At 46.0% G+C, this 23,460-nt stretch overlaps 11 protein-coding genes across 11 annotated transcripts; 4 read left to right on the forward strand and 7 right to left on the reverse strand.

The window, feature by feature from the left end:
• Positions 1-7: 7 nt before the first annotated feature.
• Positions 8-2,472, reverse strand: C8R40DRAFT_628420 (uncharacterized protein). Its single transcript, XM_046235695.1, has 6 exons — positions 2,235-2,472; positions 2,106-2,183; positions 1,047-2,055; positions 832-997; positions 449-781; positions 8-392 (listed from the first exon to the last, which is right to left on the reverse strand). The coding sequence occupies exons 1-6, from the start codon at positions 2,329-2,331 to the stop codon at positions 264-266; spliced, it is 1,812 nt and encodes a 603-aa protein (XP_046081911.1). The 5' UTR covers positions 2,332-2,472; the 3' UTR covers positions 8-263.
• A 77-nt stretch (positions 2,473-2,549) lies between these two features.
• On the reverse strand, positions 2,550-4,498 carry C8R40DRAFT_1153675 (6-phosphogluconate dehydrogenase). The gene is made up of 8 exons (XM_046229579.1): positions 4,065-4,498; positions 3,850-4,006; positions 3,774-3,798; positions 3,629-3,725; positions 3,463-3,575; positions 3,136-3,413; positions 3,061-3,082; positions 2,550-3,006 (listed from the first exon to the last, which is right to left on the reverse strand). Exons 1-8 carry the CDS (start codon positions 4,472-4,474, stop codon positions 2,885-2,887), a joined length of 1,224 nt encoding a protein of 407 aa, XP_046081912.1. The 5' UTR covers positions 4,475-4,498; the 3' UTR covers positions 2,550-2,884.
• A 63-nt stretch (positions 4,499-4,561) lies between these two features.
• C8R40DRAFT_1257767 (t-SNARE) lies at positions 4,562-5,971 on the forward strand. The gene is made up of 7 exons (XM_046233788.1): positions 4,562-4,836; positions 4,888-4,934; positions 4,991-5,203; positions 5,253-5,328; positions 5,377-5,552; positions 5,605-5,856; positions 5,905-5,971. Exons 1-7 carry the CDS (start codon positions 4,632-4,634, stop codon positions 5,929-5,931), a joined length of 996 nt encoding a protein of 331 aa, XP_046081913.1. The 5' UTR covers positions 4,562-4,631; the 3' UTR covers positions 5,932-5,971.
• On the reverse strand, positions 5,972-7,172 carry C8R40DRAFT_1125247 (uncharacterized protein). Its single transcript, XM_046228971.1, has 4 exons — positions 6,740-7,172; positions 6,629-6,685; positions 6,329-6,567; positions 5,972-6,268 (listed from the first exon to the last, which is right to left on the reverse strand). Exons 1-4 carry the CDS (start codon positions 7,149-7,151, stop codon positions 6,047-6,049), a joined length of 930 nt encoding a protein of 309 aa, XP_046081914.1. The 5' UTR covers positions 7,152-7,172; the 3' UTR covers positions 5,972-6,046.
• Positions 7,173-10,194, reverse strand: C8R40DRAFT_1125250 (uncharacterized protein). The gene is made up of 18 exons (XM_046228972.1): positions 10,015-10,194; positions 9,865-9,969; positions 9,768-9,807; positions 9,676-9,719; positions 9,605-9,619; positions 9,391-9,553; positions 9,271-9,337; positions 9,125-9,217; positions 8,996-9,071; positions 8,879-8,946; positions 8,709-8,823; positions 8,515-8,659; positions 8,348-8,454; positions 8,159-8,295; positions 7,959-8,106; positions 7,730-7,903; positions 7,597-7,678; positions 7,173-7,546 (listed from the first exon to the last, which is right to left on the reverse strand). The coding sequence occupies exons 1-18, from the start codon at positions 10,165-10,167 to the stop codon at positions 7,257-7,259; spliced, it is 2,022 nt and encodes a 673-aa protein (XP_046081915.1). The 5' UTR covers positions 10,168-10,194; the 3' UTR covers positions 7,173-7,256.
• An 85-nt stretch (positions 10,195-10,279) lies between these two features.
• On the forward strand, positions 10,280-12,815 carry C8R40DRAFT_1125254 (general amidase). Its single transcript, XM_046228973.1, has 11 exons — positions 10,280-10,785; positions 10,834-10,993; positions 11,043-11,155; positions 11,211-11,310; positions 11,363-11,383; positions 11,432-11,453; positions 11,503-11,876; positions 11,932-11,978; positions 12,041-12,360; positions 12,417-12,559; positions 12,623-12,815. The coding sequence occupies exons 1-11, from the start codon at positions 10,519-10,521 to the stop codon at positions 12,757-12,759; spliced, it is 1,704 nt and encodes a 567-aa protein (XP_046081916.1). The 5' UTR covers positions 10,280-10,518; the 3' UTR covers positions 12,760-12,815.
• C8R40DRAFT_629046 (uncharacterized protein) lies at positions 12,709-14,522 on the reverse strand. Its single transcript, XM_046235696.1, has 5 exons — positions 14,018-14,522; positions 13,586-13,966; positions 13,432-13,537; positions 12,971-13,380; positions 12,709-12,917 (listed from the first exon to the last, which is right to left on the reverse strand). Exons 1-4 carry the CDS (start codon positions 14,483-14,485, stop codon positions 13,007-13,009), a joined length of 1,329 nt encoding a protein of 442 aa, XP_046081917.1. The 5' UTR covers positions 14,486-14,522; the 3' UTR covers positions 12,709-12,917; positions 12,971-13,006.
• Positions 14,523-14,731: 209 nt separating this feature from the next.
• C8R40DRAFT_1056343 (uncharacterized protein) lies at positions 14,732-15,268 on the reverse strand (the record flags this gene model as incomplete). Its single annotated transcript, XM_046225075.1, has 3 exons — positions 14,732-14,942; positions 15,002-15,110; positions 15,163-15,268. Coding segments are annotated over 3 exons (426 nt in total), but the record flags the coding sequence as incomplete, so codon positions are not given.
• Positions 15,269-15,720: 452 nt separating this feature from the next.
• Positions 15,721-17,413, forward strand: C8R40DRAFT_1056006 (glutamate-rich WD repeat-containing protein; the record flags this gene model as incomplete). The annotated part of the gene is made up of 4 exons (XM_046225044.1): positions 15,721-15,910; positions 15,969-16,292; positions 16,350-17,037; positions 17,092-17,413. The coding sequence occupies 4 exons, from the start codon at positions 15,721-15,723 to the stop codon at positions 17,411-17,413; spliced, it is 1,524 nt and encodes a 507-aa protein (XP_046081919.1).
• Positions 17,414-17,500: 87 nt separating this feature from the next.
• Positions 17,501-18,788, reverse strand: C8R40DRAFT_1267912 (proteasome activator pa28; the record flags this gene model as incomplete). The annotated part of the gene is made up of 10 exons (XM_046233976.1): positions 18,722-18,788; positions 18,605-18,667; positions 18,546-18,550; positions 18,153-18,491; positions 18,075-18,083; positions 18,004-18,017; positions 17,930-17,947; positions 17,736-17,866; positions 17,571-17,684; positions 17,501-17,524 (listed from the first exon to the last, which is right to left on the reverse strand). The coding sequence occupies exons 1-10, from the start codon at positions 18,752-18,754 to the stop codon at positions 17,501-17,503; spliced, it is 750 nt and encodes a 249-aa protein (XP_046081920.1). The 5' UTR covers positions 18,755-18,788.
• A 52-nt stretch (positions 18,789-18,840) lies between these two features.
• C8R40DRAFT_1125271 (TAF1 transcription initiation factor TFIID subunit TAF1) lies at positions 18,841-22,819 on the forward strand. Its single transcript, XM_046228974.1, has 14 exons — positions 18,841-19,309; positions 19,364-19,512; positions 19,563-19,845; positions 19,901-20,082; positions 20,136-20,360; positions 20,414-20,509; positions 20,560-20,723; positions 20,774-21,023; positions 21,080-21,476; positions 21,525-21,981; positions 22,032-22,158; positions 22,224-22,260; positions 22,319-22,606; positions 22,673-22,819. Exons 1-13 carry the CDS (start codon positions 18,865-18,867, stop codon positions 22,585-22,587), a joined length of 3,081 nt encoding a protein of 1,026 aa, XP_046081921.1. The 5' UTR covers positions 18,841-18,864; the 3' UTR covers positions 22,588-22,606; positions 22,673-22,819.
• Positions 22,820-23,460: the final 641 nt, after the last annotated feature.

The following is a 23,460-nucleotide window of genomic DNA, read 5'->3' on the forward strand; positions in this document are numbered from 1 at the left end:
ATTTTTATGGGGGATGCACGACGAAAACTATAATATGCATTGTGGAATGACGAGATGGAACCAGACAGTATCTGTATGGCAGTAAATATGTGCGGTGAAAAAAAAACAGAAGTTATTGCAGATATTGGTGTAGATCGAGGATGATGAATATGAAAATAACCCAAGAGAAAAATAGAAGATAGACAAGCAAGCAGATACAACCACAGTTCAACAATTCAAGATTCGTTTTGTCAGGACTCCAGAGTTGTCAAGCGATGAGTCTTCTAAGCGGAGACCGACACCTCTGCCGCAACTTCCGGGGCACTAGTAGCGGCGATAGCGGCAAATGAAATCGGTAATTTTTGGATGACCGAGGTGGAAGACGACTGGGCAGCGATGCTTGAATCCGAGTCCTGTAGGAAAGAATTAGTCTTCCCTATTCACAGGCTCTATCTTTGATTCAACCGACCTTGACGGAGCCTGAGTCTGAAGGTGTGCGCGTCCCATTTACTGAGGGGAAAGACTCAGAGTCCCTCCGCGGGGGAGGCGCTTGAAGCACCTGAGCGGCAGTGGGCCCAGAATGGCCGTTTCCATTCGAAAAGTAGACGCTGCTGGATTTTGGAGGTGGGGAAGCCAAATTGCCGAGAGTAGGGAATTCATCGGCATTAGGAACACGCTGTTGTTTGATGGGTGGAGGGCGTTTGTTTGATGCGTTTTTGTAACCCTGACCAGGCCGAGGGCGGTTCCCGTCCTTTGATTCTATTTTGACAGGAGCGGCAGGATGTCCATTCTGAGGACGAGTCTGGGGAGAAGTATCAGACCGTCATATATTATGTATATCTGACTACTTACATCCCGGATCGTAAGATCGGCCATTTTTGCGTCGAGACCGTTACCAACGCTGTTGTGATTGGGATGACCGCGAGGAGCTCTAAATGCACCACCCCTTCCAGCGGCATACGAATGGGGCGGTGAAGGATAATCATTGAGTAGAATGTGAGGGAAACGACAGTCGTCACTGAAAGGAATCAGTAACATGTTGGAAAACATTGAAATAAATGATTTACCCGTTCTTACATTTACCAGCAGGAAAGAATAAGCACGGTGGTTTTCGAGTAGTAAAAGATCCTCGACGTATGCTACTACGACGAGCATGTCCAGTAGACTCTCGGTGCGAAGCAGGAGGTCCTGTGGGAATGGAGCCGAAAGTTTCGGACTGGGGGTTCAAAGATGGGGGGTCGACAACGCCGTCAGAGTAGCCAACGGGCGCAGAAGCAGGGATGGGCGGGTACTGAGACATGCCATTAGACTGTACAACAAATGGAGGAGCAGGTACAGAAGTGTTGTTGTACATGGTCGACGGTTGAGGCGGTGGAGGCTGATGATAAATCTGAGGAGGAGCGGCAGACATGGGTGGTTGAGGAAGGTAAGGAGCTGGTTCTCCAACTGGAGATACAGCAGTGAAAGGGACTTGCGGAACACCATTGGGACTAAAAGGATGTGGAGGAGGGAACATTTCAGGTTGAACAACGGGAGCACCGTTTGGTGATGAAATTATATTCATGCCATTTGGGGAAGGTTGTTGGAAAGAGGGTGTAGACATTGAGTAGTAATCATTGGGTGGATAACTAGTGTTCATTGGGTCGTAAGGAGCGGGGTACTGAGCAGGAGGAGGAAGAGGACCGGATAAGTATGGCCCTTGTGGATGTGCAAACAGGCAGGATGCACCATACCGACACGCAGGAAAGTACCTGCAAGGGATGAGCCGGGCAATTTCCGGAGGAGGGAGATTCCCTGGTCCCAGGGCAGTCATAGACTGACCGTCAGCATGAAGCTGTGGGGGAGGGGGAGAATAATAAACGGGACCTTCAGGAGGTGATGTAGTATATGGAGGATAATAAGGGTAGACGGCAGGAGCGTAGGGGTCGCCGTTAGCTTCGGAATAAAAACCGGTTTCGTTGGGTGGCGCCAACGAGACAATTTTGACCTGCGCAGAGTTAAGAATCTCTAACATAGTTGGATCCTGTGTGTACGCCTGAGGGGGACCTTGATGAGAAGCGCTCATGGGGTCAGCACCTATGGTTGCGGTGAGTTTCATTTTACTTTGGAGCAAAGAACATTGGTACCGTGAGCTAATAATGCGTGGACTACTTCGACATGTCCGTTTTTTACTGCTTCAATGAGCGGCGTGATTCCATTTTGATCTATACATAACTCAGCAAACAATGGTAGCGCGACAAGACTTCCACACATACCTTTCACGTTAACATCAGCATTGGAAGCGGTCCTCAATAAATCTTGAACTTCTTCGAGGCGGCCCTCAGAGGAAGCTATCCAAAGTGGGGATACCATGACCTTCGGCAGTTATATCTGAAGTAGAAGAAAAAAGAAGTGAGGAAGGGACGTAAGCAAGCGAGAGACAAGTGGTTTCGGCGGAGGTTTCGGGAAAGAACGACAAAAAAAATTTATAATAAAAAATTATCGGAGCGAGATCTGTTCTATCACGTGCGAATCACTCGGACGGACGAAATCAAAATATTACTTGTGCGCCGGCGGCGCCGCAAACTCATCTTGACCTGCCGCCATTTTCGGCCAGGTGTCTGTTGGTTGTGTCTTCTTTTTCATGACGCTGCCGCGAATCGGCCGAACTTCAACGACGACTTGGTGCCTTGTGCCGGTTTTGTGCTGTCGTCTTCAGTTGCAGTTTATACTTCTTTAGAATGATTGATATTGCTATACCGACTACGTTGCACCACGTACTGGAGGGTATCAGCCACGTCTTCGCGGCATATGTATAATTCCGGTCTCATCCGTGTGTGACGCAGTTGTAATGAGCTGATCAGAGCCAGTGTAACGAGGTATTTTACACATTAATGCAGAACTCAAGTAACTAATCTAGGAGTGATCAATATAATCCTAATTTTTTCATGAGTTGTTTGGCTGGGCCACCAGTAGCGGAAGGCAGGTCTATCTCTTTAGATAACGGTAATTCCAAGAGTTCTCGAACCGCAGTCTGTATGTCTTTCCCTGTGAAGGGTTAATGATAGACCATACATAGGCCAGTGAATGTACAAAATTTACCTTCATATAAAACTTCGTAGATCTGTACAGTTCATCCATCAAAAACGAACTGCAACGAGTTGAGAGAAAACTTACGGTCGTCGCGATTCGCGCCTTGATTCCAAGTTCGTCTAGTATCATCTTTACTCCCTTTGCAGTAGTTACACCCTCAGCAATACTCCCCAAACTATCAATAATAGAATCAAGGCTTTCGCCTTTCCCTAATCTGAAACCAACCGAATAATTTCTGCTGGTCGGAGAGCTGCATGTCATAAACAAATCCCCAACCCCTGCTAATCCCAAAAACGTCAATGGGTCAGCGCCGTAGGCAGTACCTATGCGGGTCATCTCAGCGAGACCGCGAGTTATTATCACTATTGTATCTTCAACAACCCCCTCTGATAATAGAGAAACCTGACTGACTTGCTCTAGTATTGTTCTCAAACCCCAGACCATCAGCAGCGCCTGCTGCGATAGCATACACGTTCTTCAACGCTCCGGCTAGTTCAGTCCCAATGGGGTCACTACCAGTGTAGCTATAAATACAAATATCAGTGAAAGCTATTTTTTATTAAAAACGGAACAATACCAGCGGAAATGTGGTTGATGAAAAAGCACAGCAGCGCGCTGTGCCTCCGAATCGGTGAAGGAGGTCACCGATACGGATGTCGGTTGACGTTGAACGACTGCAAAACGTATCAGAATCTGTAATGTACATGAAATGAATTACCCGCTTTCTTTCGCGAACGATGGTCCAGACTGATCCAGAATTCAACTTGTGTTCATCGAGATTTGATTAGCACGGCTCACAATGAAGGTTGCTGCCTTGGCAATCTCAGTTCCGCAAGTATCTGCAATGATTTCTAGAGTGAGGGCGTGTGTCCCGATCTCAATCCCTTTGTTCACGAATATAAGAAGAGGATGTTTCTTTCTGTCCAGATATGACTGTAATTTGGCAAGATTTTCTCTATGGACATAACTGTTAGAAAACCACTGACGAGGAATGAGAACGTCCAAAAACGTACCGCAGAAACTGAGTAGGAATCGCGAATAGCAGTACATCCATGTCGTCAATGAGCGTTTTTCCAGGTAGTTCAGGACCGACGGCGGTGATATTCACTGAGAACTGATGGTCCTTGAGGTAGATAGGATTTCGATGAACTTCGTTTAAAGACTTCACAACTTCTTCTTGCCGCGACCATAGATAAACATTGTGATCTGAGTCTCCTAGATGGTCAGCTAAGCAGGACCCGAAGTTGCCTGCACCGAAAACCAACACTTTAGAAGGCTCCCAGAAGGAACGAGTAGGCGAAGCCATGAATGTACGGTGCGCGGTGCTATGGGAATAGTTCGTGTAGGAGGCCCAGCACACTTTGAGAGAGTGGTGTGTTGGTCTGGTAGAGAAATTCACGATACGAGGTGAACGCACATGCATATGCTGGAATCGCGCATACTTAGTTGGTGACGTAACATCTCATCGCGCTTCGTACACATGAATAGGCGCCACGTGCTAAATATGTGGCCTTGCTCTTACTTTCACTCCATCAGTATTTGCTTCCAGAAAGCCGTCTCTCATTTACAAGCAAAGTACAATGCCGGTCCAAGATCGCACCAATGAATTTTTGGCCTGTGTAGATTCGATTATTAGCAGAACCTCGATTCCCTCTCGACGAGATACAAAGCAAAAGCTGTTACAGAATGGCAAATCCGTCACCAAATCCGAATTCTCGCGTATGGCGTCAGGAATAGGGAAGGACATAAGTAGTACGAACATCAAGTTAGGCAAACTGTCACAACGTGCGTTCTCTGCTTGTCTTTTCGAAGCTATTCGTTTATTAAAATATGCAGTCGCGAAGAGGAAAACGTTATTTGATGACAGACCAGTTGAAATTAGCGTGTGCTTATTCTTTTGTATCCACTGACATACTCTTTAATACGCACTTCACGGCAGGAACTCACCTTTATAATCAAGCAAGACCTTGCTAGTCTCAATAAGCAGATAGCTACTCTCCAGGCGTACGTGAAACAGAAAAAGGCCCAGGGAGCGAAGTCGGAGGATGGAAACCAGATTAACGAACATAACAAAAATGTCGTAACCCTTTTGCAGAGCAAATTGGCAGATACAAGTGTAGCTTTCCAGGAAGTCTTAGAAGTACGCACTCAGGTATGTCCCTCATAAACTTTGCGTTGCAATGTTCTCATTGATCCAATAGAACATGAAAGAATCTAAAGATAGAACAGAACAGTTCATGTATACTGCCTCCTCCGCCGCTTCTCAGCCTCCTACCAGTGAGGGAAGCTTTACTTTACCGCTCTAACCATCTCATTTCGTCACAGACTCTGTCCTGTTCAATACTCGAGGCGATCCCATGGGTGATGGTAGCCCAAGTCGATATGATTCCAAGCGTCCTCAAAACGGAGATATGCTCGCTCTCAATCTGGAGGCAGCAGAAGAAGGATCTGGTTCGCAGAACGGAGGGGCTTTCTTGCAAATGCAAATGATCGAACAACAGGTTTGTCTCTTTGCTGTTATCTTTGGTTCCCGAATCTGACATCGAACTCGAGGATTCTTATATACAATCACGTTCGACTGCGATAGAATCTATAGAGTCTACCATTGCAGAACTTGGGCAAATTTTCATGCAATTAGCCAATATGGTCGCTGAGCAAGGGGAGACTGTGCAGCGTATAGACGCGGATTCACATGACATTGCAGCCAATGTCAGCGGTGCACAACGAGAGCTGCTGAAGTATTACGCCAGTATATCAAGTAACAGGTGGCTTATGCTAAAGATATTCGGGGTGCTCATCGTTTGCGTAAGTGGTCTTTTGTTTCTCTATATTCAATACTAACTATGAATTCAGTTCCTTGTATTTATTCTTGTTTCATGAGCAGATTCATCATGTTGCTGGATCACTCAGTACTTCACTTATTGACTTACTTTATGCATACATAGGCACGGACTGGACATAATATAGGATTTTAAGATACCAACTGGCCCGCTATCTATCCCACAGGTATTGCATTCACACCCGTACCCCATTCATTTGAGCGTTGTGAACGATCACGTTTCTTGTTGTGCTTCTTGCCTCCTCGATGAACGGTACCCTGCTCGACATCGTCAACCGTCCATGTCTTTTTTGCACCCGGAGTTGCTCCGATACCTGAAGTGGCGGAATATCGTTCGGGTTGTGCGCTGTTCTCTTCATTCATCCCTTGACGCTCCGTCTGTACATCATGAATATCAGTGTCCGACAGCAAGGTCATACATAGATTCGATATGCGTACTCTCTGCTCATGAAGTTTTTTGTTCCGTTCCTTCAATTTCTGCAACCGAGCTTCACTTTTACCACCGCCCCCGGAGGTCAATTCCACATTTATAGCACGGCCATCAAGCTTTGATTGGTGCAGCTTCAAAGCTTGTTGGAGAGCATTGCGATGAGTGAATTCCAGGAAGGCACATCCTTTGGATTTGTTATTTGGCGTTGAAGTTTTGGGTGTTAGTAAGCGCACGAATGGCGGAGGATCTACGGAAAGATAATCAAGGATAGTCACCAAAAAGGGGAGCCCAACGATGTTGGCACATACCGCACACAGAGAAATGCTCTTTGACTGAGTCTATGGGGGTTGTGTATTTAAGATTACCTGCAAATGTGAAGTCGAATCCTGCTTGAATAGAAAACCGAATGATGGACCGACCGACGAAAAGAATGAATCTCTGTTTCTCATCGTTGCCTTTCTTTTTTTTCTTGGGAACATTTTCTTCCTTCCCTTCTCCATCCTTGACTTTCTCCATGACCGGTTCAGAGCCTCGCTTTCTCTTATTCGGAGGAACCATGACTGCGTCCGCCTTCTCTTCGATTGCCTTCCCCTTCCCTTTCTCCCTCGCAGATGCTGTTGCATCCTTGATTTTTTCCTCCGGAAAAACAGTCTCATTCTCCATTTCCACATTCTCGATATCAAGACCATCTTGGATTTCCAGGACAGGAACTGAGTTACACTCCGTGTCATTCGAGCTAGTCCCGACGTCATTCTTGCGAGCACCCTTTCCTTTGCCACTTCTGAATGCAATACCCTTCTTTTGCTTTTTTGTGAGTTTCGAAGAGTTCATGGCTATTCAGTCAAAAGTATGGGAGCTGCGCACGTGCTCAGAATGAGCGCAATGAAATGAATCGTGACTTTCGAAAGTACAGCAATAGCGCTAAGTGTTTATTTACTACGCCTCAAGCTTGTTGGAGCCTTCGAACTCCAGAATTCCGACACGAGAAACCATGTCCAGGATTGCCCCAGTCTCTGCATCGGCGACGGACGCCTCCAGATTTTCCACAAGTTGCTGTGTTGTTTTGAAGCGCTGCGCGGAAGCATCTCTCTCCTGTTCCGCGCCCATGCTATTGTATACAACCGCAAGCAAATACTGAACATCTAACACGGAACGGTATAGTTGGAGAGCCATATAATCCTTCTCGGCAATGACAAGCCACCATGCAGCATGTTGTAGACCAGAAACTATCATCAGGGCATTCAGATATTATCATGCAAAACTTGGACAAGCACACCAGAGTGACCGGCAGCAATGATGCATCGAGCAACGGTGAATGCTGCAAACGCGCGTATTTCGATATCATTTCCAGTAACGATCTGCAAAATCGAATGAAAATAAGCTTGTGGACCAGGAGTCATTAAAGATACCTGAGGCATAATATCCTCAATCATCTTCTGGCTACTTTGCGAGAGCCCCAATTGAAGGCCCGCATCTGCTAGAAGGATGACTGCTATTCGATAGTGGTGTATTCGAAATAGGAATTCGGAATGCCATATGGATTTTAGTAATTGCTCTGTCATGATTGCGGAAGCTTCACATTCCTGCATGTTCGCAAAGTGAACTTTGGGAACGATGCAAAGAAATACAATCACATACCCGTAACCGCAAAAGTTCATGTAAGGGGTTAGAAATCTTGCCTATAGGAACTGATCGAGATCGCGGTATATAAACATAATGTCGCATGTTACGCTCTCCAGGGGGCTGGCGTGGAAGTAGAAAGTCGCGGTATAACCGGTCTTGACCTCTACCATGACATTATATAGCACTTGAAAGATATAAAATACTATGAAACGTACCGCCTTGAAGCACGCAATGCTAAAACTTGCCAAACTTCTTGAGCCCATATCTTGTAATCTGGGAGAGTAAGTCCTTTCCACACTACCGGATTCAGAAGTATCGCGAGAGCATTGTCGTAATTTCCCTGCCGTGCGCGCTGCCAAAAACAATGTTGGGAAGGAGGAATTGCATGTTCTCAACATACGCACGCGATAAGCAGTATTTAAAAGAGCAGTCAAGCGGTTATTATCAGAACTACCCGCAGAGGTGAATGCGACGGCAACGTCCGCCTCAATATCTCCTATATTTTCACAACCTTTTCCACATGCTCTTAAGTACAACCATTGCAAAAAAATTTCTATATTTGTAAACGCACCGGCAGCATTCCACACGATAGCCTGCACTGTATGTTGGGCCCATTGATCCGACTCCTTCGTTGTATTCATGTTTGTGTCACACCAGAGGTCGAACACGCCCAAAGACTCTGCGATTTTGAGAAAAGAGGCACTTAACGGTTGTTCCTGTGCAGTATTGTTAGATATCTTCTTGCATTGATGGAAAAGTACAAACATTTGTCTCGTCCATTAACTTCTTAACATCGTACAAGATATCGAGTGGATTGAGATTGGGCTGCACTTCGTTAATTGGCGGTCTTTCGTTCACGGAGGGAAAGCGGCGAAGAAGGCTGAAGCATATGTCAAGACAGTATATGGAGGTTGCAGTAATAACAATCCACACACCTAATACATTGCTGCAAAGTTATTTTATCCCCACTATTTCTAGACACATTGATTGCTTCGGATAAAAGCTACGAAAGGTATCGGGATATAGATGATCAAAATAGAGGTAAGACGAACCTTCCTTCCAGCGGAGTATTCCTCATGAATATAATGGTATCTGACCAGATTCAGCAAACCAAGTTGACGAACGCCTCTGATATGAAATGAGCAAATCACGAAAACGTTCACAAGAGGAAAATAGCCTACGAGTCGTTGCCTTCATGAAAACGTTGTTCAAAGAAAGAACGCAGACTTTCTTTAGCTAGAGTTTCATCGCCAATGGTCTGTCCTTTGATCCATCTGAGAGACAAGTTCAAATGAATTCAAATATGAGAACAAAAAGGACAGCATACGACGCATAAGCCTCCGGCTGAGCCCAATTTTGGCGGTCCCCTTGTGTTTGGAATATTTGCGAATCGGCTAACGAAAAGGTGAGTGGATGTGATTCAAGAAGGTAGATGAGGAATGCTGACTACTATTTAACTCGTCTTTATGGGTTGACTTGTATGCTTTATTTGGCTTCCCGTCTATCCAGAGTAGAAGCTCTTTGTGAAACTGCGTTACACCAGAAAATGATAGTTTGCCAAAACTGATATAACAACGTCGACAATAAAATCCGAATATCGACCTCCTGCCCTATGTGAGGTTCATTGGTGGAAGGTACAAATTAGAAAAGCTTGCATTTACGAGTATTGACTCGGGCTGAATGCAACAAATGTCAAGACATACAGACAATGTTAGAGGAGTATATGACGTACTCCTTCAGTTCCCTCATCCTTTTCCTGAAAAAGCATCGGAAGCCCTACATTCTTCATCAAGTAGAGTACAGACGATGTTCGCCGTCACCTACCAGAGAAGAAGTTAATCATTTGGTCAGTGGTTTCCAGTTTCTGCCTCATCAGATGTTAGAAAAATGGAAAAAAAAAACTCATAAACCGGATACTCACGAATGCCTTCAAAGTTGATATCAGAGCTCTAGCATCTCCCTCGTCACTTTTCGGTGCAGCCGATAGTACGTCTCGAAGTTCTCGAAAAGATTTAGGTTGGGTGAGCTAACAAAGTAAGAGAGAGATCAGAGGCATGATATCCAGGTGTACCTCTGAAACTTCATCGAGAAGCATGCGTAGAAGATACAGCAGAAATTCGGAATCGAAATTCTTAGCAGGTAAATCTTTAAATGTTAAGATGAATATGACTAGAAGGCCGACTTGGTGTGGTTGAAGAGGATGGTCTGTAGGATGCGCGTCCATAACGATGAATGTGATTATGTGACACCGACACGGACACCGCGACCGCAAGTTCACGTGAGCTTCGTAAGTTTATGTAATCAACGTATTGCAGACGGCAGACCACGGCCCAGCACGGCCCTCAATATTCCTGATAAAACTGAATACTACTGAATCACTCATGGCTACGAAGGGCAATGGATAAAGAAAAGGCAAAAAAATGATCACATTAGTCCTTATTAGTCAATCCCGAAATACCCAAGAATACCCAAGAACACCGGTCTAGCAGATACACAAGATTCTACTGTATAACAAGTCCCCCTTATCGCTGTGATATCACACGTCTTCGCCTTCAACTTACCCACAACCTTCACAATGTCTGATTGGAGAGCCATTGCAGCAAAGAAGAAAGCCAAACAGCAAGCCCTGATACCCAAAGAATGGATGCTTAAACTGGATGATATACCTATTGGAGCTGATGTCTCGCGCGTTCCGGAAACGTGTGGATTGATGACCGTCACTGAGATACAGATCACAAACTCGGACGTCGATGATTTACTGGAAAAACTTGCCGCAGGAGAATGGTCGTCGGTATTGGTAACGACCGCATTCTATAAACGAGCCATCATAGCTCACCAGTTGGTAAGTTGGTTGTTGAAAAACTTGCAGAGATGCTGATTGCAAGTAAAGACCAATTGCTTGACGGAGATATTCGTTGAGAGAGCACTGTTTCGAGCGGCAGAGCTTGATGATCACCTGCGCAAAACTGGTGCAGTTGTAGGGCCTCTTCACGGATTGCCTGTATCTTTGAAAGATCAAATCAATATTAAAGGCTTGGAATCTTGCATGGGTATATGGGTTTGTACCTGATACAAACGCCGCTGACACCAAATCCGAAGGTTATGTATCCTGGGTGGGAACTTATGCGGAACGAAACTCTGTTCTCGCCGATATTCTCGATAACGCTGGCGCTGTCCTTTTCGTGAAGACGAATGTTCCACAAACCTTGATGGTACATCTCAATTGTATTATTCTCCGGTTCAAAACAATGCCTTGACATTCTTCAGTGGTCAGAAACCTTCAATCATATCTTTGGGCGAACTTCGAACCCATACAATCGCTCCTTGACCTCTGGTGGCTCGTCTGGAGGTGAAGGTGCTTTAGTTGGTGAGGTTTCAACTATACTGCGTGACTGTTGGATCACTAAAGGATCAAGCAGCAATGCGAGGAAGCCCACTTGGTGAGACCTTCTGTTTTGATTCGAGCCTCCATTACTGATAACCTCCAGGGGTGGGATCAGATATAGGAGGGTACGAGAAGCAGTATATGTTGTTAACACCATCTCATGTTTGTTATCAGATCGATTCGTATTCCCGCAGCGTTCTGTGGGACATATGGACTGAGGCCATCATACGGACGAGTGCCCTACGCCGGTTGTGTTAATTCCCTTGAAGGACAGGATTCCGTGGCTTCAGTTCTTGGTCCGCTTTCGAATAGCTTATCAGGGATCAAAACGTTTATGAAAGCTGTCATTGATGCTCGCCCATGGCTCAAAGATCCTCTTGCGGTACGCAAACGATGGAGCGACGATGAATACAACTTGGCCGATCATGGCAACGGAAAGAACTTGTGTTTTGCCATTATGTGGGATGATGGTCTAGTTGTGCCCCATCCACCTATCATTCGAGGTCTGGAGGTTGTAAAAAAGGCATTATTGAATGCTGGTCATAAAGGTGAAAACTTCATTTGGTTTCACTTTTACGATGTGGGGAATTGAGGTCGTATTAGTAATTGACTGGAAACCGTTGAAGCACGCCGAAATGTTCAAATGCTTGGTACAAGTTTTCCCTTTGTCACTATGTACAGCCTAGATCTAACACAAGACATCCGCGAATAGCACGATATATGGGCTGCCGGGGCTGCTGAAGATTACAAAGTCGTTACCGCAGTGACGGGCGAGCCAGTGATCGCGACTATGGATCTGGACGATGAAATTTCTGCCGTCGGGAAACATGAAGAGCACACCAATGCCACTGTTGTCATCCCTGGTGTATCTGCATATGATTTATGGCAAACTCACAAACAGAAGAGGATTCTACGAGAGGAATATCTCCAGCTTTGGGAAGATACGATTCAAGTTACTGGCACAGGTCGGGCTGTTGATGCAATTATTTCGCCCGCAGCACCTTACACTGCTATCCGCCACGGAAAAAACAAGTATGTCATGCACAGACACGCAACTAGCTACATTGACGAATTATCTTGATTGACAGCACAGCACAATATACCATGGTCTGGAATTTGCTCGACTATAGCTCGCTGGTTATCCCAGTTTCCAAAGTCGACCCTGAAATTGACCGAGTTAAGGCGCCTCATGATTTTTACAACCGGGAAGACAAGGCAAACTACGATCTATGTGAGACTGTTATTGACCATCTTACCCGTTATTAATGTGAGATGAACAAACCTTTTCTTCTAGATAACCCGGCAAACTTCGCGAATGCTCCAATCTCTGTTCAGCTGGTAGGAAGAACCTGTGAGGAAGAAGCTGTTATTGCGATGGGCGAAATTGTAGTAGCTGCTTTGAAACGTTCCAATGATGTGTTGAACGTTTGAACACAGTCATTACAACGTGTATTATGTAGTCGGCCAATGATGAGATTCGTTTGTGTCTAACGAAGTCGAAAAAATGAGAAGATAACGCCAAGTACATCAATGCAGCCACAGAACACAAACAATACCCCTGTCATACGTTGATCTTCATGAAGTTGTGACTAATGAGGTGGATAAGATCGCTGTGAGTTGCGGAGGTAGGAAGAAGACTTACGAATAATGGAAGCACAATTCTTATTTGACCTATGAATCACCCAAGACTTAAGCCTCCCACTGCTTCGCCAGCCCCTTCAACTTCCTTCTCCTCTCCATCCCGTCTAATGCCACGGACTAGCGGCCGAAGGATAGGGCTAGCTAAACCCATAGATGCACGGAGTGTTGGACTCGATGTGACAGGCACTGTTCTCGAGAATGAGGTTGAGAATGAGCCAGAAAAAGTCGGCGAAGAGGTGGCGGAATTATTATTGGACCCAGGTACAGCTACTGGGATAGAGATTGGGAGGCGTGGAGTGTTGCGAGTTTTTGGTGATCCAACATTTGGATGTGATTCCCGTAGAAAAGTAAGGGAAGGGGAAACAGCACGCCGCTTGGAAGCTGCCGGGTAGGGATCGAACCGATCATCCACTGCAACCAGAAATAAGTGTTCATGATCTCCAATCACGAATGAATACCCACGTTTACGTTTGTTTGACCGCACGACACTGGTAGTCGGGGGAGGGGTGTAGCGCCAATGATGTATTGGAGTGGACGAAAGCGAGGAAATGGAAGGGGACGCAGATGGCTGTACTTCGTAGTCAGAAAACGTAAAGCAAAGAGAGGATTCGCTTACTACGTCGACGTCCATAGCCATGCTTGATATGCTCGAAAAACTGGGACTTTCTGAAATACTCATGGTGTTCAGATCATCACCATTGACACTACCGGCAGGCGTGCGATTCCTAATAGCAATGGGTTCACTCATGCTTGAAGCATAAGAAGGCTCGTCCTCCCCTTCATCGTCACTCGGTGTCTCTTCGCGCTGATAATCGTCTTCGCATGCTTCTTCTGGGTAACGGCCACGATTAGACATCGTGCTTGGCGTGCGGGGCTGCATGGGAAGCTCGGCCCCCGCAGCCACTAAACGTTGGAATGCAGCCTCCGATTTCACTTCGTCTTCGACGGGACGGGATTCTGCAAGAAGATTTAATATTCGGGGTTGTTTGACCTGAAGCTACAAAAAGGTGTTAGTTATATATCCAGTGACAGCGAAAAGAAAGCAGACCGGGTAGGATAGACGACGCCTGGGTATAAGGTGATTATCTATAGCCGATGTCGATGCTTTCCGGGGCGGGGTACGCAGCGACTTAGCTTTAACCACTTTCCCCCCATCTTCTGATTCTTCGCTATTTTCTTGCACGGCAAGTGGGGGAGTGGGGTTCTCGGAGCTGCTAGATGGGGAACTCTCTCTGCCAGCGCGGTCCCTGTACATCGGAGAGTCCTCATCATCTGAATGTGCCTTTCGCTTTATTGGAGACGGTTGAAGAGTGAAAGAGCTGACGAGAGGGCTGTGAAGGCGGGTTTCTGATAAATGTGTCGCCTTGGGAGTTAGAAGACTCGGTCTTCGAAATCTGTGAAGAACGAAACTTGTATCCTCGAGTGTTACAGAAGAGGTGCTCGCAATCGAGCTAGATGGAAGTGCAAAATCTGACGATAATGTAGGAAGGCTGGGTCTCGAGGAATCTTTGGGCATTTTACACACTGGGGCGTTCAATGTGAAAGAGAATGGTGAACAAAATGGACCGTGCGCAATCGCAGTAATGGCTGATCACATGCAGTCAGCGCTTAAAGACGCGTTCAACGCGACCTTTCGTCTTGTACTAGTATACAAGTAATTCTTGTACTTGACGTTTAGATTCAGAATTATATCGTCCATATTAATCAATCAAGTATGTCATACTGTACTGCCCATGTCTATATCACTTCCGCCGACTACAGCTCAGATACCAGCCAGCATAAGGGAACCAGCTGTATAGATAGAGGTGCCGAGCAAGACAAGAACAGCCAGATTGTATAGAGAGCCACCATTCTTGTTACGTCGTGCTGGATCGCCTGAGAGGTAGCCTCTCGTATACAGCACACGCGTCAGCGACCAGAAGGCGCAGGCGGCAGCCGCAACTTTGGGGAATTTCAACGCTGCTACCAGGGTCCTGTAATGTGGATTACTTATTGAGATTCAAATTTTGAAACACGATGAAAGCAAACATACGTAGTATATATAATAGGCAAGTTTTCGAGTGTATTTTGGTGTGCCCGTTGGGCGCAATTGAACTTGAGAGCTTCAACAGAGGCCTCGACTTCTTTTTGTTCGGCGTACACTATAAACCCTAGTCAGTATTTCACGAACAAAAGTAGATCAAGCAACGGAACTCTGAGGGTATTTGATGCCAGCCGCTTTTCGCTGTGTGGACACAACAGCACTCTGTCCGGTCACAAGGAAAACTGTGGATAAAAGCGCTCCAGCGACATAAGAAAATCTTAATCAACGGATTTTCTTAGTAAATATCGGACCACAGAAAGCAGTGATGCGCACCCTTGGGGAACTACGATAACTGAAGACATTTGATGAAATTTTCGATAAAGAAGAGTCTCAAGGAGCAAGATTTTATACGCCTCAATTACGTGGCAATTTGCCAGGGACGGACAGCGATTATTAGATGCCGAATGACGCGTCCTGGAAGGCTGACACATGTAGAGTGCCTTTTCGATTTGTTTGTCATTCTCAAAGACAAAGTGGAGGTCTGTTTTGGCTGTATGCAGACTGTATGTATAACTCCAGATCGAAATCGTTTGAAGAGACTAAGATGTAAGATGAACGTTAGCAAGCAATCACGGCAATAAGTTTTATACATCAGCGCTTGCCGGCGTCTAAACTTTGTGCGCCTAGATTAAAATTTAATCCACTCTGATTTTTCCCCAACGCTCTCAATGTCTAAACGATCGGTAACAGAAGTTGTTTCTACCGCAGATGGCCAGGCGTTTCTGAAAGTATCAGGCGCTGGTGCTAGACGTGAGGCTTCAACGGAAGACGAAATGGGAGAATTTGAAGACGCTTGGGAGGACGAGATTGAAGAGGACGAGGACGTCGTAGATGCAGAAGCAGACTCACAGGAAGATGGTGCGGAATTCTCTGGGCATCTATCAACATGCTCAACCCTATGAAATAATATCTCCAGGCATGGATGTAGACGAATTGATGCCTGCAATCGAAGAGTCGGAACAGCCATCCGCAACTCCTGACGTCTTCATTCCTGGCACCCATACTCTAGGAGAGGATGAGATACTCGAACCCGATGAATCGGTATATCTCATGCGACATTCAACTGGCGTAGACTGGCCTTGTCTCTCGTTTGATATACTACGCGATAATCTGGGGGAAGAACGCCAACGTTTTCCGCATACTGTATGGATCGTAACCGGAACACAAGCTGATCTCGCTAAAAACAATGAGATCGTGGTCTACAAAATGAGTTCTTTACACAAAACACAAAAAAATGGCGGTAAGTACGTTGATTGTATATTTCGCGAATCTACACCTCATTCCATTTTTCGCGCAGACGATTCTGATTCGGATGACGACGAAGAAGACGATGCCTTGGACGAAGACCCAATCATTGAACATCGTTCAGTGCCTCATCTTGGCGGCGTCAATCGTATTCGTGCGCAACCCTTACCTGCATCGGAACCTTTACCTCCGCCCACTCAACCCTATCATGTTGCCAGCTGGGCAGAAACTGGAAAGATCCACATATGGGATATCCGCCCCCTGATAGAATCACTGGAGACTCCTGGCTACTCTTTTGATAAATTACGCAGTAGCAAACCTGTCTTCACAATCGATGCGCATGGACGGGCAGAGGGCTTTGCGATGGACTGGGCAGCATCGAGCGCATCTTCAATTCGCCTTTTGACAGGTGATATCAACTCTCAAATATTCCTTACAACATCCACCGTTTCTGGATTTAGCGTGCTCCCTCAACCGTTCACTTCTCACACCTCGAGTGTAGAAGATATACAATGGAGCCCTGCCGAACCTACAGTTTTTGCCTCGTGTTCAGCTGATAGAACGGTTCAAATTTGGGACGTGCGGAGCAAAGGCAGGAAAAGTGTTGCTGGGATTGATCCCGCTCACGAAAGCGATGTGAATGTTATCAGCTGGAACAAGGGCACCTCGTACTTGCTCGTGAGTGGCGGTGATGAAGGTTCTATCAAAGTTTGGGATTTGCGTAACGTACAAAAGAAAGGGTATCTAGTTTTTTGCTGGATTTTTACCTTGATTCTCACCGACCTTGAACTTAGAACCTCTACACCGACTCCGACCCCGATCGCCTCCTTCGATTGGCATAAGGGACCTATAACCTCCTTGGAATGGCACCCTAGTGACCTATCCACTTTTGCGGCTTCAAGCGCAGACGGTATAGTCTCTTTGTGGGATCTTGCAGTCGAACATGACGACGACGAGATGAACGAAACTTTGGACACGAAAGATATACCCCCTCAAATGCTATTCAACCATCATCAAAAGGACGTCAAAGAAATCCATTGGCATCCACAAATACCTGGCGCAGTTGTAAGCACAGGAGCAGAAGGATTCGATGTGTTCAGTACTATCGCTACATGAGCGTTCAAAGTGGAGACGACGATTCGCTGCATATACTACGATATAGTCGATCTATTTTATCAATATATGCCGCTTATTTGAACCAAATTAACTCCTAAAGCCCTTGTTAACCTTTCGTTAAACGATGTCACCTAGACTGATTTAGGACAAACTTTACTTTGGAAATGTTTTTCTGCGTGATATCTGTCAAAGCAGCGTATAAGTCCCTTATGTCAAGCAAGTGATGACGAGCACTAAAGATTTGCTTTTCGTCATGTTCTAGAAGTGCTGACTGAAGATAAGACATTCAGGAAGCAGTAATACTACAAGAAAAGCAACTTACAGTGTAGTCCTCCAAGTAAGGGTATTTTATAAGCTTTGAACATATCTTTGCTCTGGCCAGATGGTGTTGGCGCGCGCTGTCTCTCAGATTGTATGCACAATCTTGTGCGCGATGTAATTCATTGAGTATTTCTGTGTTGAAACGAATGGTCTGAAATAAGTAATCGACAATAGCTTGAAAACCATGACGCGAACCTTCTTGCACTCCCGTACCTATGGACCCGGAGTTGATCAATAGCTATCGAGTCGAGAGAATCCAGCCAACGAACCAGAGTTATCTCCACTGTCAAATGTATACGGACTTAGAACCAATTTTGACCAGAATTCAGGCGAGACTTACTCTTCGATTCTGTGAGGCGGAAAAATGGAAGCGGGCAGTCAGAATTATGGTTCGGTGAAATGTACCGTTCTTACTCACTTGGGTATAGCCAGCGTGACCCACAACCTAACCTTGTCGATGGAGGTCACCAACTCTTCGCATTCCTTCTTGATTATAGAGTGTAGATGTTTGACATGTTTATTCTCTAGGACAGTATTGGACAATCGAGCATGTCGGGTATCGTGTTGATTTATCCTCGAAGAAGGTGGATCGTTTGCATTAAATGGATCTGTCGATATCTTGCGCTTTTTCAAATGTACATCTATGTCCGAAGAGTCCAAAGGTGGCGGATAAACAGTAGTATCAATGCTGGCGAGGTTGGCGTCATGAAATGGTGAACTTGTATTTGTCGTGGATAGAACAAGTTGCTGCAGTTCACTGAAACAACCAATAAGCAAAGACCAAGGGAACGAAGAATGTGAGTATATTCACAGTGTCTACAATTGAGATAAATTTATGAATCTCGATCAGGATACTGTTCTTCTACGAACTTTCTTAGGGAACGTGCTAAAGACCACTTCCTCGCCGGCTTGCTTCACGTCTGAGCGAAATCGCTATGAAGCGTATAAACAGCTCAGGAAGCTGAAAGTGTAGGAAAAAGAACTTACCTCTGTTTGAACCGCCAAAGCTCTGTCCATCATAACTTATGAGTGGGAATGGTGGATAGGATCAGGCGGACCGGCAAGTTAAGCGCCCACTGACATAGAAATTTAGACGCGCTTTCTGAGTTCTCCTGTGCCATTTGGTTGCCATGGCCCACAATGAAGAGAATGATGCGATTTCGGCTCTTACTGGACTCTCACTAGGAAGCATTCTTGGTGACCTCAATGTAACGCCGGATTCCCTCAACAATCAACTCGGAATTTCCGGTATACCTGCCCTCAGCTCAAAGCAGATTTACAACGAGAATTACGACGACGAAGATGCAGTCGGGCTGGATCAAGGAGATGACTGGGAGGCACAGATTGACCTTGAAATGGCGCAAGAAGGGGATGATGCCGTGAAAATGGAGGTTAATTCTCCTACGCTTAGGCAGAAGCAGAAACGGACAAGGATCGTGAAGCGTTTGATAGAGCGCCCAAAGACTGTTTATGAACGTTTTCCTGCATTCGAGAAAGACAAAGTCTTGGACTTCAGCGAATTGTTCAAAGGGTATACCGCTCGTAAATCAAGAGTAGGGAAACGGCAGTTTGCCGGTGCGTCAACTTTCAATCTTTTGCCCTCCTCCGTCCTGCTGATCCGAAGTGCAGTCGAGACAACTTATCCGAGAAAGAAAGAAGTTCCAAGAGGCTTTTTAGAATCCGTAGCAGGGGATACGAAACGTCAGGTAGAGAACAAGAGGGTAGAAGCAGTGATATCGTCAGGGAGCATTGAGGCTGATCTTCGTCGAGCACTCGAGGTACGCGAACACATGCTCTGTTAGTGAGGAGGCTTAGTTTTCGAAAATAGGAACGGGGTACAACGAACGTTCAAGTATCGGTACCACTACATGACAGGTCATTCGATCTGGTTCTCTTATCAAATTGGGAGGATCAAATTATATATGAACCAGATCCTTCGCCTTCTGCTGTACCCCAGTCTACTGACAGCAGCCTGACCACTCCTGTGAACAATGTTTTAGAGTCGGGAGCGTGGACACAGAGCATAATTTGGACACCTGATGCACCGTTCAGAGACTTCACCCAGCTCGAGTTCAATCATGAGGACGACATTGTTCCAGAAGAGCGCTCAAGTTCGTCTTACGTTTGTAGCCTCGATTCCCTTTGCTTAATACTAATTCTTCACAGATGAACAAATTCGACCCAGGAAACGTTTCAGAACAGATGCTGCTCCGCGGGATAAATTCAACCTATCTAACGATCAGTACTATGAGGTTGCCAAAGATGGCGGGCGTCATCGTGTTCGCCAGACCTTCGGTCAGCTCACCGTAGAGCACGCTTATTCAGCCCAAAAATTACAACTTCCTTTTGTGAGGTTTATTGCTGGATTGCTTTGGGGAGACTAAGCTCACACAAACGTTAGTACAAAACGCGACTTTCCAAGCAAGAAGCTCGTTCCTTCCATCGGCCCGCACTGCAATTCCCCATCAACATCGAGCTCCATTTCACGAAAGTTCGGACTGCGAAGAAAAAAAAGGACAAAGCTGGGCGTAAACTAGGCAAGGGTGGCAATGTGGCAGAAGGGCTCCATACTACTGGCGATCTGAGTCTGCGAGACACAAGCAATTTTGTTTTGTGGGAATACTCTGCATGTACATCGCTTGTATCTTACAATGCGGACTGCTCATTCGTACCATTTAGGAGGAACACCCACCTATCATTCCCAACTTTGGAATGGGTAGTGTACTGGTAAATTATTATCGAAAAAAGGACGAAAAAGATGACCATGTCCCGAAGGTAGGCTTCTGACAGATTAATTGCAATAGTCTCAATATTAAGTCTGTTAGTTCGACCTCGGCGTGCCGTTCGTACTAGAGCCGCAAGACGAATCGCCTTTCATGAAGTTTGGCTATGTCTATCCTGGCCAGGCGATGCCCGCTCTGTACAACAATCTGGTTCGTGCACCGCTTTTCCGACATAAACCCAAGCATACCGACTTCCTGGTTGTACGGTAGGTTAGGATCATGGATCTCCTCCACATTCGAACTGATAATAAGTTAGGAGCACCGTAAAGGGTGAAACCAAATACTTTATCCGCGAGATCAAAAATCTTTTTGTTATTGGCCAAACATATCCTGTCACCGAGGTTCCTGGACCTCATTCTCGGAAAATCACAAATACAATCAAACACCGACTGCAGATTATCGCGTACAAATTACTGAGAAAAAGCACAGGCGAACGATTGAAAATATCTAGGTTGATGAAATATTTTCCAGATCAAAATGAACTACAAATGAGGCAACGGTTGAAGGTAATGGAAGACATGCGCTCAAACCTGTGTGTCAAACTAAAACTTGATTCGCTCAGGAATTCATGGAGTACCATCGCCGTGGTCCTCATCAAGGCTTCTGGCGTCTCAAACCCAACTGGCCTGTGCCCTCCGATCCGGAAATGCTCAAGATGGTCACCCCCGAGCAGGTGGTCCTTACAGAGAGTATGCAGGTTGGTCAACGTCATTTGCAGGACTCTGGGTATAGCCAAACCGCAGACAACGCGGATGGCGACGAAGCAAATCTCTCAGTAGAGCAGCAACTTGCGCCTTGGATTACGACGAAGAATTTCCTTTTTGCAACACAGGCAAAAGCCATGTTAAGGCTACACGGAGAAGGGGATCCTACGGGACGAGGGGAGGCCTTTAGTTTCATCCGAATCTCTATGAAGGAGATCTTTGTCAAAGCCGGGGAGGACTACGAGCAGAAGATGGGTATGTTGTATCTGCAAAACGTCAGTCCTTACTAACTGTTTTGAATAGCGGAGGCCGAGAACAGACCAAAGTCAGCTCATCGGTACAACGTTGCCGAGCAACAACAGATATACAAGTCTGAAATTGAGCGTATTTGGAAGGCTCAATTTGATTCACTGAGTCGACGGGAGGAGCCATTGCTGACGGCTGAGGATCTACGAAGAGATGCGCTGAAAACACAACAAATTGAAGCCCAACAACAGCAGGCCAACCGGGATCTCACACCGTTAGATTCTTACAGTCGTGGTCCGTCAATGGATAGAGGGAGTGTCGATCCTGAAGCGAACCGGCGAGTCTTGCGAATCAAGCGCTTGGTCGATGGCCATTGGGAGACTGAGATTGTTCGGGATCCGGCCGTCATTCGGGCGTATATCCGTAATCGGCAAGCTATCGAGGAGGAAAATACGTTGACTGATAGTTTGGCGCCGACTGGTGATGCTGATAAGGATAAGCGAGCGAAGAAGAGGTATGCCAGCACTATCTCACTTGAGACCATCCTTTTAATTCGGAACATAGGATTGAGGAAGAGCTCGCGAGGATGAAGAAGAACCAGGAGAGACGTCTGCACAGAAAAAATGCGAAGATTGTAAAGGAAGGTGGTACTCCTTTGCAACTCAATAGACCTCTGAAATCAGAGACAACCGTACGTGTTCTTTTCTGCGAAAGTCGAAATGTGATGATGTACTCATGAGATGATTTCCTCGTTAGAGACGCTGTGGCCATTGCGGGCAAATGGGACATATGAGTACGCATTCGGTTTTTTTCGGCCGTACTTCCTGACAACCTATGTACTTTCCTCTCAGAAACCAATCGAAAATGTCCTCGGTGGGAGGAATTTAACTCCGGAGCCGCACCTACACCCGGGCCTTCTGCGGCCTCACCGTCCGCAGCGACGAGCCCTCCCGCGACACCTTCTCAGTCGAACATTGGATTTAGTCGGGGACCAGCTTTCGGACATTCCACTGCGACTAGTCCCCTGGCTACTAGTCCTCCTATGACTGTTTACGACGAAGCAACTCCAACAAGTTCTGCCCCAAAGATAAAATTGAGTCTTGGAAAAAAGACCTCTTGAAGTACTAGATCCCATACATGTATGTTGTTTGTTCGTAGCTTCCCACTGTATCATGTTTAATTTACATACTGTAATATTAAAATAGGTATTGTCTACTTACACACATGATTCGCATTTATCCCTTGTATTAAGTATGTGCCGAGTACGATCACACCAGAAGGAGAAAAAATTCTGCTCGACGGAATTACCAAAATTCAGTGCAACTGATATATCATGTGACCGGCGATATACCCGATATAGTTTATCCGCGGTCACATGATATATCAGTTACGCTGAATTGTTACGATTCCGTCGAGCGGAATTTTTTCTCTTTCCGGTGTGGATGTTCTTCCCAATCGATTACACTAAAGTAGAAATGTGCTCACGTTTGAATTTTCATATCCATCCTGGGATTTGTGGGAAGCCTATGTAGCCTGTAGTCCCCGATCCGACCTGGTCCGGGATATGGTGTATGTTCGAACTGAATAGGTTGGAAAATTGCTTGGCTTTCAACCAAGCCTTTGATTGCCCAACATGTGCTTGGCTACAACATGGTGGCGATACACCTCGAGATGAACTTGGCGTTCTGAGCCTGCACGAGCTGGAAGGAAACAGATTTCAAGGACCCGGGAAAAATAGATGGAGTTTTTGAAAATGCGATCCATTCAATGAGAGCTGGTGTATGTTCGGAAAACCAAGTAAATACTTGTCAAACTGCTAAGACCGTACCAGACTGTTCAGAATTCGAATCAAAGGCCTCTGCTCTCACACACGCAGCGGAAGTAGGGACTTTCGAGGCCTGACATAATGTAGCCTTCTTGTCGGCTTCTTGGGGGTAGTTTCCTAATCGTCTAACGCCCAAGCACTGGGACAGCAAGATGGCATAGGATGGCA

Source organism: Lentinula edodes (genome assembly GCF_021015755.1).
Source record: "Lentinula edodes strain Le(Bin) 0899 ss11 chromosome Unknown C8R40scaffold_42, whole genome shotgun sequence".
Lineage (NCBI taxonomy): Eukaryota > Fungi > Basidiomycota > Agaricomycetes > Agaricales > Omphalotaceae > Lentinula > Lentinula edodes.

Coding starts and splice junctions, on each gene's coding strand:
- C8R40DRAFT_1125271 (XM_046228974.1), top strand. CDS start 18,865: ATGGCCCACAATGAAGAGAATGATGCGATTTCGGCTCTTACTGGACTC. Junction 21,024..21,079: donor AAATGAGGCAACGGTTGAAG/GTAATGGAAGAC, acceptor TGATTCGCTCAG/GAATTCATGGAGTACCATCG. Junction 21,477..21,524: donor GGACTACGAGCAGAAGATGG/GTATGTTGTATC, acceptor TGTTTTGAATAG/CGGAGGCCGAGAACAGACCA.
- C8R40DRAFT_1257767 (XM_046233788.1), top strand. CDS start 4,632: ATGCCGGTCCAAGATCGCACCAATGAATTTTTGGCCTGTGTAGATTCG. Junction 4,837..4,887: donor GTTAGGCAAACTGTCACAAC/GTGCGTTCTCTG, acceptor TAAAATATGCAG/TCGCGAAGAGGAAAACGTTA. Junction 4,935..4,990: donor ACAGACCAGTTGAAATTAGC/GTGTGCTTATTC, acceptor ACTTCACGGCAG/GAACTCACCTTTATAATCAA.
- C8R40DRAFT_1153675 (XM_046229579.1), bottom strand. CDS start 4,474: ATGCATGTGCGTTCACCTCGTATCGTGAATTTCTCTACCAGACCAACA. Junction 3,083..3,135: donor AGGCGCGAATCGCGACGACC/GTAAGTTTTCTC, acceptor TGAACTGTACAG/ATCTACGAAGTTTTATATGA. Junction 3,007..3,060: donor CTACGAAGTTTTATATGAAG/GTAAATTTTGTA, acceptor AACCCTTCACAG/GGAAAGACATACAGACTGCG.
- C8R40DRAFT_629046 (XM_046235696.1), bottom strand. CDS start 14,485: ATGCCCAAAGATTCCTCGAGACCCAGCCTTCCTACATTATCGTCAGAT. Junction 13,967..14,017: donor GGCGTCGTCTATCCTACCCG/GTCTGCTTTCTT, acceptor ACCTTTTTGTAG/CTTCAGGTCAAACAACCCCG. Junction 13,381..13,431: donor GCGGTCAAACAAACGTAAAC/GTGGGTATTCAT, acceptor TTCTGGTTGCAG/TGGATGATCGGTTCGATCCC.
- C8R40DRAFT_1125250 (XM_046228972.1), bottom strand. CDS start 10,167: ATGGACGCGCATCCTACAGACCATCCTCTTCAACCACACCAAGTCGGC. Junction 9,970..10,014: donor TTCTCGATGAAGTTTCAGAG/GTACACCTGGAT, acceptor TTACTTTGTTAG/CTCACCCAACCTAAATCTTT. Junction 8,296..8,347: donor TTTTAAATACTGCTTATCGC/GTGCGTATGTTG, acceptor TGTTTTTGGCAG/CGCGCACGGCAGGGAAATTA.
- C8R40DRAFT_1125247 (XM_046228971.1), bottom strand. CDS start 7,151: ATGAACTCTTCGAAACTCACAAAAAAGCAAAAGAAGGGTATTGCATTC. Junction 6,686..6,739: donor GAGATTCATTCTTTTCGTCG/GTCGGTCCATCA, acceptor TCACATTTGCAG/GTAATCTTAAATACACAACC. Junction 6,269..6,328: donor AAAAACTTCATGAGCAGAGA/GTACGCATATCG, acceptor CATGATGTACAG/ACGGAGCGTCAAGGGATGAA.
- C8R40DRAFT_1125254 (XM_046228973.1), top strand. CDS start 10,519: ATGTCTGATTGGAGAGCCATTGCAGCAAAGAAGAAAGCCAAACAGCAA. Junction 10,994..11,042: donor AGGCTTGGAATCTTGCATGG/GTATATGGGTTT, acceptor CCAAATCCGAAG/GTTATGTATCCTGGGTGGGA. Junction 12,560..12,622: donor CAAGGCAAACTACGATCTAT/GTGAGACTGTTA, acceptor CTTTTCTTCTAG/ATAACCCGGCAAACTTCGCG.
- C8R40DRAFT_628420 (XM_046235695.1), bottom strand. CDS start 2,331: ATGGTATCCCCACTTTGGATAGCTTCCTCTGAGGGCCGCCTCGAAGAA. Junction 2,184..2,234: donor TGCTGATGTTAACGTGAAAG/GTATGTGTGGAA, acceptor AGTTATGTATAG/ATCAAAATGGAATCACGCCG. Junction 998..1,046: donor GCTGGTAAATGTAAGAACGG/GTAAATCATTTA, acceptor GATTCCTTTCAG/TGACGACTGTCGTTTCCCTC.